Source organism: Zingiber officinale, chromosome 4B, assembly GCF_018446385.1.
Source record: "Zingiber officinale cultivar Zhangliang chromosome 4B, Zo_v1.1, whole genome shotgun sequence".
Taxonomy (NCBI): Eukaryota; Viridiplantae; Streptophyta; class Magnoliopsida; order Zingiberales; family Zingiberaceae; genus Zingiber; species Zingiber officinale.
Genome location: NC_055993.1, coordinates 1,730,282 through 1,742,190, shown reverse-complemented (window position 1 = coordinate 1,742,190; position 11,909 = coordinate 1,730,282). Strand labels below are relative to the sequence as shown.

At 38.8% G+C, this 11,909-nt stretch overlaps 2 protein-coding genes across 4 annotated transcripts; one reads left to right on the top strand and one right to left on the bottom strand.

Moving 5' to 3' along the window:
- Positions 1-4,658: 4,658 nt before the first annotated feature.
- Positions 4,659-7,977, bottom strand: LOC121977237. The gene is made up of 2 exons (XM_042529826.1): positions 7,924-7,977; positions 4,659-6,260 (listed from the first exon to the last, which is right to left on the bottom strand). The coding sequence occupies exons 1-2, from the start codon at positions 7,975-7,977 to the stop codon at positions 4,659-4,661; spliced, it is 1,656 nt and encodes a 551-aa protein (XP_042385760.1).
- On the top strand, positions 7,031-10,507 carry LOC121974371 (putative B3 domain-containing protein Os04g0347400). 3 transcript variants are annotated; one of them, XM_042525394.1, is made up of 6 exons: positions 7,031-7,203; positions 9,097-9,222; positions 9,302-9,417; positions 9,504-9,828; positions 9,899-10,068; positions 10,138-10,507. In XM_042525394.1, the coding sequence occupies exons 3-6, from the start codon at positions 9,328-9,330 to the stop codon at positions 10,366-10,368; spliced, it is 816 nt and encodes a 271-aa protein (XP_042381328.1). In that variant the 5' UTR covers positions 7,031-7,203; positions 9,097-9,222; positions 9,302-9,327; the 3' UTR covers positions 10,369-10,507. The 3 variants fall into 3 exon arrangements, with proteins under 3 accessions (XP_042381328.1, XP_042381327.1, XP_042381329.1); XM_042525393.1 differs by having other exon boundaries at positions 9,091-9,222; XM_042525395.1 differs by lacking the exon at positions 9,097-9,222.
- The last annotated feature ends 1,402 nt before the right edge of the window (positions 10,508-11,909 follow it).

The window sequence follows — 11,909 nt, the reverse complement described above, 5'->3', positions numbered from 1 at the left end:
GTGTTCTTTTAAATTAAATTTTGGATCGCCTGCGGAACTTAACACGTTTGATCCAAAACTTAATCTATTTGTTCTTTTAGGTTTTGACTTGGATCTCCTGCGGAACTTAACACGTTCGACCCAAGTCACCTTAAGTTATTAATTCCATTAAATATTAATTTCCATAATTGGTTCTCAATACTGACGTGGCGAGGCACATGACCTTTTTTGGATATGGGAGCAACCACCACCGACTAGACAAAACCTTTTATGGAAAGCTAATATTTAATTTCCTAAAATAACTTTAGGTTAACCGAAAGGAACAATCAAATCACAAGGAAAAGAAAAAAAACAAAAGAACACAACATCGAAAAACATATTCGAAATCCTAGAATCGTAAGCCTCTTGTATTTGGTATTATTTCCAAAAATAACTAGTATGATGCGGAAAGAAAAATTACTAGTTATACCTTTTAGAAAGACCTCTTGATCTTCTACCGTATTCCTCTTCTAACCTCGGACGTTGTGTGGGCAACGATCTTCCGAGATGAGAAACCACCAACCACCGTTTTCTCCTCCTAGCTAGGTTCGGCCAACAATAAGGAAGCTTCACCAAGGAAGAAGATTAAAACATCAACCAAGCTCCAAGAGATGCTAGCTTTCTCTCCTTCTTCTTCTTCTTCTCCAAGTAGTATCCGGCCTCCACAAAAACTCCAAGCAATAGGGATGTTTCTGTTGGGGTTGCAAGGTTGCAAACATAGTCCCATATTGAAAACACATGGAAAAGATCATGGGTTTATAAGAGAAAGATATCTCCATTGACATGAGGCCTTTTGGGTAGAGCCCAAGAGCAAAATCATGAGGGCTTAGGCCCAAAGTGGACAATATCATGTCATTGTGGAGATATCTAAATTCTTTTCGATCCTACAATTGGTATCAGAGCCCGGACTGCTAGAAGGTTTAACCACCGACTGTGCACAAGAGCTATGGTCTAATTGAACCATGTGAGTACAATATTGACCTCGAACAAAGAAAGTGGGGGCTCCTATGTTCGGATCAAGAGGACCAGACACCAGGCAGGAAGTCCTAGTAGGTCGGGTGGACCGAGGGGCAGGAAGTCCTAGTAGGTCGGGTGGACCGAGGGGCAGGAAGTCCTAGTAGGTCGGGTAGACCGAGGGGCAGGAAGACCTGGTGGGTCAAGGATCGGACGTGGGAAGCCCATGGTCCTTTATTTGAGGGGGGGATTGTTGGGGTTGCAAGGTTGCAAACATAGTCCCATATTGAAAACACATGGAAAAGATCATGGGTTTATAAGAGAAAGATATCTCCATTGACATGAGGCCTTTTGGGTAGAGCCCAAGAGCAAAATCATGAGGGCTTAGGCCCAAAGTGGACAATATCATGTCATTGTGGAGATATCTAAATTCTTTTCGATCCTACAGTTTCGGCCACCACAAGAGGAAGAGAGGGAGAGGATGATGATGGTCGGGCCACACCAAGGAACAAAAGAGGGAGAGAAATAAAAGAGGTTCAACTCATGAAGGCACCCCACCCCTTCTTTTATATTCCTTGGCCTAGGCAAATTAGAAAATTTAATTACAATAAAATTTCCTTAATTTCCTTGACATGATTTAATTGAGAAAAATAAAATAAAATTTCCCAAATTAAACTATATTGGCCGGCCACCACATGGAGAAATAAATTAGACAAGTTTTAATCAACAAATTAAAACTTCCTAATTTGTTTCCGAAAATTTTAAAATTAAAATTTTTCTTCAAAAATCTCTTCATAGTTGATAAAAAGAAATTTTCATAATTTTAATTTTACAGCATGTGAATAATTTTTAAAGAAAAAATAAAATATCTCACCAATCTACAAATAAGGAAAGAGATCTAATCTCTTTCTTTAATCTTTTGTAGATCTTTTACAAAAGAGATATTTTAATTTTAATTCTCTTTAATAAATTATATCTTACACATAATAAAAATTAAAATTAAAATTCTTTTTAATTTAATATGGCCGGCCCCTCTAGCTTGGATTCAAGCTAGGGCCGGCCACCCCAATTCATGCTTAGGCCGGCCCTAGCTTGGTTCCCAAGCTAGCTTGGCCGGCCCTAGCTTGGTTCCCAAGCTAGCTTGGCCGGCCCCCTTTAGGTGTGTATAGAAGGTGGGTATAGGTGGGTATAGTATTCTATAAATAAGAGGCTACGATAGGGACCGAGAGGAGAAATTGGTTTTGGTCTCTCGATAAAATTAAGCATCCCGTGTTCGCCCCGAACACACAATTTAATTTTATCAATAATAATTCATTCCGCTAGAGAACTATTATTGAACTACCGCACCAATCCCAAATTATATTTTTGGGCTCCTTCTTATTATGAGTGTGTTAGTCTCCCTGTGTTTAAGATATCGAATGTCCACTAATTAAGTGAGTTACTGACAACTCATTTAATTAATATCTTAGTCCAAAAGTAGTACCACTCAACCTTATCATCATGTCGGACTAAGTCCACCTACAGGGTTTAACATGACAATCCTTATGAGCTCCTCTTGAGGACATTATCAACCTAGTATCTCTAGGACACAGTTTCCTTCTATAATCAACAACACACACTATAAGTGATACTATTTCCCAATTTATGGGCTTATTGATTCATCGAACTAAATCTCACTCATTGATAAATTAAATAAATAAATATCAAATATATATGCTTATTATTATATTAGGATTAAGAGCACATACTTCCATAATAACTGAGGTCTTTGTTCCTTTATAAAGTCAGTATAAAAGAAACGACCTCAAATGGTCCTACTCAATACACTCTAAGTGTACTAGTGTAATTATACAGTCAAGATAAACTGATACCTAATTACACTACGACCTTCTAATGATTTGTTCCTTTCCATTTTGGTCGTGAGTTACTGTTTATAATTTATAAGGTACTGATAACATCATCTTCTGCATGTGACACCACATGCTATGTTATCTACAATATAAATTAATTGAACAACTACAAACAAATGTAGATAATTTGACCAAATGTGATTCTTTATTCAAAACAAATATTTACAAAAGTTTAGGCTTTCAGTATACACTCCAACAGTACTTTCTGTTTGACTTCATCTGATCGGTGTAAACTTTAAGACAAAATTGGGACCCGTCTTCTTTTTAACATTCTTCTTTTTGCCGTTTTTACGTTTGTCTTCCAAATGTGACAAAGTGATCGCCTTCATACCCGCTTATCTAGTCAACAATTTGGGTGTGATTCAGGTGGTGCGAGGGTTTAAAGTCGTCGTTCGACCATCGATGACGTGAGGGTTTAAGGTCGCTGCTCGACTATCGATGACGCGAGGGTTAAGGTCGCCGCTCGACCGTCGATGACGCGAGTGTTTAAGGTCGTCACTCGACCGTCGATGACGCGAGGGTTTAAGGTCACCGCTTGACCGTCGATGACGCGCATGTTTAAGGTCGTCGTTCGACCGTCGATAAGGCGAGGGTTTAAGGTCGCCGCTCGACTGTCAATGACGCGAGGGTTTAAGGTCACCGCTCGACCGTCGATGATGTGCGGGTTTAAGGTCACCGCTCGACCGTCGATGACGCGAGGGTTTAAGGTCACCGCTCGACCGTCGATGACGCGAGGGTTTAAGGTCGCCGCTCGACCGTTGATGACGCGCTTGTCAAGAGGTGGTTTGGAAAAATCCAATTGTTTTCTTCCTGCAACCAACAAGAATACATACATGCAAGGGTACATGAATCTACTCGCGCACCTCTCATCCGGCTCTGTAAGGTTGGAGGTGGTTTGCGCTCCACGGTCGATCCAGTCTTCTTCCTTCCGCATCTTCCAAATAGCAGGCTTCTGATCGCAACTTCTCCACTACCTTGAATGGGTCTGCCCGTGGAGCTTCCAACTTTTTGACGTCGTCAACTGGCTTAACCCTTTTCCAGACTAGATCATCCACCTGAAAAGACCTAGGGATTACCCGCCGATTATAATTTTGCCGCATTCTTTGTCGGTATGCCGTCAGCCGGGCAGTTGCCTTGTCGCGAGCCTCGTCGATCATGTCGAGTTCCATCCGTCTTCTTTTGTCATTTCCCTTGTCGTAATGCAACACCTGATCGGACTCAACTCCAATCTCCACAGGGACGACAACTTCTCCTCCATACACTAGATGGAAAGGAGTGAGGTCGGTTCCCTCTTTGGGGGTCGTTCGTAATGCCCACAACACGCTAGGTAGTTCGTCCACCCAACTGCCTCCCAGGTGGTTGAGCCAGACACGCAGTATTCAGAGGATTTCCCAGTTGGTGACCTCAGCTTGTCCATTGATTTGGGGGTAGGCCACAGAGGTAAAAGCTTGCTGGATGTCGTAACCCTCACACCATTCCTTTAGCTCGTGGCCGGTGAATTGTCTCCCATTGTCCGAGACGAGTCGGCGAGGAATGTCGAATCGGCATATGATGTTCTGCCATATGAACTTCTTGACCATACTTTCTGTTATCCTTGCTAGTGGCTCGACTTCCATCCATTTTGAGAAATAATCCATGGCTACGAGCAAAAACTTTTCTTTGACCGGTCGCCATAAGAAAATGGCCGACTATGTCCATTCCCCATTGGTCGAACGGGCATGCGACAGTGGACGCTTTCATTTCGGCGGCCGGTCGATGTGCCAAATTGTGGTACCTTTAACAGGACAAGCAAATGACCACCACCCGATTCGCATCTTCCTGGAGCGTTGGCCAGAAGTAACCTGCCAGGATAACTTTCCTTGCCAACGATCGTCCACCCGGATGCCCCCCGCAGGAACCTTGGTGTACTTCTTGAAGGATGTGTTCAGCATCCTTAGCACTCACACACTTGAGCAGAGGGCGTGAGAATCCCTTTTTATATAATTGTTCGCCCACCAATGTGAACCGAGCGGCTCGCTTCCTTAGAGTCCGATCAGCTTCATGGTTTCCCGGTTGACCTCCCGCTTGGAGGAACTCAATGATGGGTGCCCTCCAATCATCCGGCAAGGGTATCCCTCCTGATCGGTCAACGTGCGCCACTAGGGAGATCTGCTCGATTGGGCAACTGGCGACGATTGGCGTCATTGCACTGGCCAGCTTTGCTAGTTCATCTGTTGTTTGGTTCTCCAATCGGGGAATTTTGTGTATGACAACTTCTCGGAAGTTCGCCTTGAGCTTCTCGAAGGCCTTCGCGTATAGCCTGAGCTGCGCGCTATTGATCTCGAACGTTCCGTTCTGTTGCTGGGCGACCAACTGTGAGTCTGAATGTAGGAGTACCTTGGTGGCACCGACATGTCGAGCTGCTTGTAGGCCGGCTATGAGTGCTTCATACTCAGCTTCGTTGTTGGTGGCTCGGTAGTCCAACCGAATGGATAACTGCATCAAGTCTTCTCTCGGAGATATGAGTAAGATGCCAATTCCGCTTCTCTGACGAGCGGACGACTTATCCACGTATACCTTCCATGAGGCTTCCGGTTCTGGATTTTGTACTTCTGTAACGAAGTCCGCTAATGCTTGTGCTTTTATGGCCGACCGGGGTTGATATTGGATGTCAAACTCACTGAGCTTAGTGGTCCACTTGATTAGCCAATCGGACGCATCGGGGTTGAGCAATACTCGACCCAAGGCGCTGTTGGTCATTACGATTATGGAGTGAGCCAGGAAATAGGGTCGGAGCCTTCGGGCGGCGAGAACTAATGCATAAGCGAGCTTTTCGAGACCGGTGTAGCGAGACTCGACATCTTTCAATATGTGGCTCAAAAAATACACTGGTTGTTGTATTCCCCCCTCTTGCCTGACTAATGCCGATCCAATCGCATATTCGGTAGATGATAGATAAATCCAAAGCGACTCCCCCACGATCGGTTTAGCCAAGATGGGCAGGGAGCTAAGATATTGCTTGAGCTCTTCGAAGGCCTGGTCGCACCCGTCATCCCATTGGAACTTGGTTGCTCGCCGCAGAATTTTGAAGAATGACAGGCTCCGGTAGGATGACTTGGAAATGAACCTTGATAAAGTCGTGATTCTTCCGGTCAGCCTCTGCACTTCTTTTAGATTGCGGGGTGGTGGCATGTCTTGGAGCGCCTTCACTTTGCCAGGGTTCGCCTCAATCCCCCGCTCGGTGACGATATAGCTTAGAAAACGTCCGCCTTTAGTGGCGAACAGACACTTGATTGGGTTGAGCTTGATCCCGTAGTTTCTCAGCGTCTGGTAAGTTTCTTCTATGTCTCCACATAAGTCGACAGATCGGAGAGACTTAATTAAAACACCTCTCCACCACTAAATTTAAATTAAAACATCCATTTTAAAAATTAAAAAATATATATATATATAAAGGACGGCTCTAAAATTACGAAACCGTTTCTGGCCGAAGGAATAGGTAGGGATAACAATTTCATCCGGATTAGATGGACCGAATTAGATGGAGGATTCGATATTCGATCCGAATGAAGGAAGGTATGGAGAGACTATCAATACTCGATATCTGATTTCGATATCCGATTAAATAATATATATATATATATATTAAAAAAAAATTAAAATTAATTTATTATTTTTGTTGATATCAGGAGGAGACTATATAGATGTTTAATCTAATTTTTAAATTATATATAGATTTTTTTAATAGAATAATTTTAATATATTTTTATTGAATAATAATAATTAGATAGAAAAAAAAATTAAAATTATAAAAAATATTCGATTCTTTAATAATAGGTATGAATATATCATCATATATAAGGATATAAAATCCAAATTGAATCCGATCCATTACCCGTTAAAAAAGGAGGAGTTCCTGTGTCGCTGCGTCCACGGTGGGAGTCCGATGCCCTTATAATTTGGAAGAAGATTTTTTTTTCTCCAGCATTTATTTTATTTATAATTTTTTATGTCGCATGGCACGTGCAGTCTCGTCAAGAGACCGAGAGAGGTGGGGTCTTCTGACTTCTGATTGGACGGAAGAGAGCGTCGCATCGCCCGAATGGGCGGTCAGATTGCTACCCCCTCTCTTGCTCCCGCTTCTTTCACCGACTCCCCTATTAATAGCCCGTTTCCAAAGTCCTCCGGCAGGCCCACATGGTCGTCGTCATCTCTTCCCACATTCCACTGCGCTCCCGTTCTTCTTCTTTAAGGGGTTTCGTGCCCTTTTCCATGAAGGAATCCGCAGCGATTTCGAATCCCTAGGCTTGGATCCGAGTGTACCTTCGTCAAATTGCAACAAGTATGGTCTCTTCTCGTCTTTGTGATTCATGGAGTTTGGGTTTCATTTTTCTGGCTCGTCGTTTTATCCTCGATTTTCTTTTCCTCCTTTCTTTGAGCAATTTCTCGAATCACTGAGTGAACTGGTGCTGGAATTGGAAAAGTTTTGAGACAAATTTGAGGATGTAGCATGGGGTTTCGACGGGGGCGAAATGCGTCTAAATCTTAGCTGGGTTGTATTCAACGAAAAAGAGCTCTGTTCGTCTCGAAATGTAAGCAGATGCTCGGATATGAACTTCATGGAAGGAAATTCCTGCGTGCTTTTCTTGACTATCACAATTTACTAGGCCCCATTTTCTCATACTGATATTGTTGCAGCTTTGATTCGATCTTAAATTAAATTAGCTAACATGTCGATCGTATGAGAAACCCTAACTATACATGGTGTCGTCGTATGAATTGGTTTGATATATGTCGTGATCATGGAATACTCCAACAACAGGTGATGAATTCTCACTGTTTGTTTAATTTCCTCTTTCTTGATTTCATATTGTGTTGTTGTTTTTACATTAGTACTTTAGTGAGAAATGATTAACAAGCAACAGCTTTATCTTCTATTATAGATTAATTAATTTAGCAACCACATTTACAATTCAACTTGGTCTTTAATTAGCTAGATGGAAACTGAGTCTTTTCCCATCCTGTTTTGCTTTCTGGTGCTAAACTAATACCTACCATGCACCTTGAAGCATTCATATTCTGCTGGTTCAGTGTCAGTTTGCTTGAGAACGGGCATGTCTGCATGATGACTACATTTACCTCAAAATGCTGTGTTTCATCTTGAAACATGTGCTCGATTTTCAAACACAAAGAAAGAGAGAAGTTAAGAGCCATTTGGAACTGTGTTCTTTTATGGGTAAATTTGCATGCACTCCCCATTAGTAAACACAACTTTACATGCAGTCCCCATCCATGAAAAACTTTCTTTTCACTCCCCAGTCAAACATATTTACCTAATTGCCATGATATTTTTAGGTACAAAAAGTCCAAAAATCAATATAAATCCTCTTAAATTCAGTATATTAAATTAGAATATAGTATATTTTCTATTAAATTGAGTACGATTCTTTTTTCACCTCAAAATATACTCGATTTTAGTTTAATATGCTGAATTTAATAGAAAATATACTCGATTTTTAATATAAAGTACTGATTTTAAGAAGAATTATACTCATTTTCGGACTTTTTGTACTCAATTTTTGACTTTTTGTACCTAAAAAATATGAGTTAATTTCAATAGAAAATATACTCAATCGTAGTATAGAGTATTGGATTATAGTGTAAAGTGCTGAATTTAACAGGAATTATGCTTATTTTTAGACTTTTTATACCTAAAAAATAAGAGGGATAATTTTGATAGAAAATATACTCGATATAAAGTACTGACTTTAAGAAGAATTATACTCGTTTTCAGACTTTTTGTACTCAATTTTGGACTTTTTGTACCTAAAAAAATCTGAGGGGCAATTTAGGTATCAATATTTGCATGAGGGAGTTGAAACAAGTAATATTTTGCATGTAGGGAGTGGAAACAAAGTTTTTTAGGCATGGGGATTGCATGCAAAGTTATGATTACCATTGGGGATTTTTCTCTAATTTACCGTTCTTTCTTTCTTTTATTCAAATTTTATTTTCTTAAAAATAAAAGTTAATAGGGATGCAATTATCATCGATATAGAAACTAGCTATTTATGGCTGTTTGACAAGTAATTTATACCACAAATGATAATTATTATTAAGTCTATAAAATTTTGAGAATATATATAGTTGATAATTATACCACAAATGATAATCATTTTTGTCCTTATATTTTCTTCTGAAATTATATTATAATTCTTTATTGTTAAAGTTTTAGATTATATGATGCCATTGCCATTGCCATGCCAAACCTGGCCTCGCCGGCGTGACTAACCCTTCTCCGTTCAACCCTAGTCACGCTAGTCAAGGGCCATCGTGGGGGCTGTTTGCCGTCGAACTTAGAGTAATCATTTTCCTTTCTATACAACACCATCATGCTTTTCTTCTTCCTTATCTTGATATCATTATATGAACTACATTAGGGGGAGAAAGAGATCCTCGTTCATCCATGGCTGCATCATTTGAGAGAAATGGCATAAATCCTTCAGCACACCCTCATTTCATTAAAATACTGTCTCCTAAGTCCTTGATTATGCTTGTAAGTATAACATCCTACTCTACATAACCTGTTGCGCTTGCCTTTATTGTAAACATCATTTTTGTTACATGTATCTCTCTTTGCAGGCTATTCCTCGTAATTTCGTCAAGCACCTGGCCAATAGTGAACTGAAAACAGCCACTTTGGTTTCACCATGTCACACATTTTGGCATGTCCAGGTCCTGCATAATCAGGATGATGAGCTCGACATGCAATTTGGTAGAGGTTGGGAGTTATTTGTGCAAGCTCACCGTCTCAAACCTGGCGATGCTATTCTGTTTCGTTACGAAGGCAACACGGTATTTTCTGTGAAACTATTTCACTCCGACGGATGTTGCGTCTGGTGTGATTGCAATGATCTAGATTCTGCTCCAAGGTGTATTGTGCAGGACCTGACAGTTAACCATGAAAGTAAGTCAAATCTACACACTTTAATTGTTCGCGGTTAATTAAATTTTGTTTGTGATTTTGATTCCTACAGGTTTTAAGCAAGCAACAAATACTGCAAACAAGGAGAGGAAGAAGAATTCGGAGAACACAGGTGTCAAGGCCAAGGTATCTCAGAAGAGAGTGAGGAACAAAGACAAACAACTTTCCAGATTTGAATGGATACTTCGATCTTATAACGTTGATCAAGCCAGGGCCCAAATTGTGAGTGATTATCAATATTAATTCATTAGACAGCATTAAACTCGTGCAATTTCGTTGCATGCATTGTAGTATCTGCCGTATCTGCCCCAAGGATTGGTATCTGCAGCGAAGTCAGAGATCATCTCCTTAGATTGTCTTGGAAGGCTGTGGCCGGTTCGGCTCTGGGTTGGCAAGCAAATCGCCATAACCACCGGATGGAAGCAGTTGGTGAGAGAGACCAAGCTTGAAGAAGGTGATAAATGTGTTTTTGAAACCATATCACAAGGGGTGTTGGGTCTTAAGATCGAGAGGAAAACCTAGGTTTTGCACTAGGTTTTCTTTCTTTCTATCTATCTGCTTGCAGACGATATCTGTGCTTGAAGTTTTGCTTTGGAATTCTGGATCATACGCTTGTTGGAATTCTTGGTTGATCTGCTTATTGTGTTTTCCTTTTCCTTAAGTTGACCAACTATCTAAAAAAAATCTAATAAATTTCATTATGATAAAGTACTTCCGATGAATTAAATAAAGCGGATCGATTAGATTTTTCGGTAAATTAGAGAAAAATATTCAATTACAATTTTAACTTTGCATGTAGTCTGTCTAAAAAATTTTGTTTTCATTCCTTGCATGTAAAGTTTCATTTGCTTTAACTCTCTCATACAAATATCATTATCTAATTGTCCTTCAGATTTTTTTTAAGTATAAAAAGTCCAAAAATGAGTATAATTTTCTTAAATTCAGCACTTTAAACTAGAATCCAATATATTTTTATCAAAATTCAGCACTTTAAATAAGAATACAGTATATTTCTGTTAAAATTGGCTCCTCATATTTTTTAGGTATAAAAAATATAAAAATAAGTATAATTTCTCTTAAATTCGTCACTTTAAACTAAATTTCAATATATTTTCTATCAAATTGAACTTGAATATTTTTCCTATTTAATATAATTCTTTCTAAATTCAGCATAATTCAAAAAAAATTTAGTATATTTTCTATCTAATTGAGTATCATTTAAAGAAAATCTAGTATATTTTTTATTTAATTAAAGTTGAAAAAGAGTCATGCTCAATTTGATAGAAAATATATTGAATTCTAGTTTAATATGCTGAATTTTAAAAAATTATACTCATTTTTGAATTTTTTATACTTGAAAATATCATGGACAATTAGGTAAATTAGTATCTATTATTTTGGACTAGAGAGTGGAAACAAAGAATTTAATCAATGGGGACTACATACAAAGTTGTGTTTATGATTGGGGACTACATGTAAATTTATCCTAGATTTTTTATGATGCAAAGTATTCATGCTTTTAATTATTTTTTTTATGAACGCTCTATAATTAATATTATTCAATTTCTATATACATAATTTTTCAAAAATCTTTATTTTTTAAAATAAGATATTTTATAAATTATTCTTAATAATTAAGGTTGAATAAGTTCAATAAATAAATAAATAAGCTTGGTTAAGCGAAAATGAATTTGAAGTAACTAGGCTATGGGTATTTGGGATGACATGTAAATCATAATTTATCCTCTAAAAAATTAGTGTTTTGCGACCAACAAAAGATTTGTGGCAAAGAGGGAACAATTTAGTTAATTAAGTATGATCCTTTCATCCTTTGGGATAGTATTTTTTTCAGAAAGTTATTTATCCTTTAAAAAGGTAGTGCTATTTTCTGAAACAAACAACAATAAGGAAGTAAAACTAATATTTAAAACCTGTAATTAAACTTCATTCTAAAATTTAACATTCTTATTAACATAGAAAATAAACACCACAATATGAATATCTCCTCCATTAAAATTAAGATGGAGCAATCTTAATTTTGACGGTCTTTTTCTTCTCCTGTG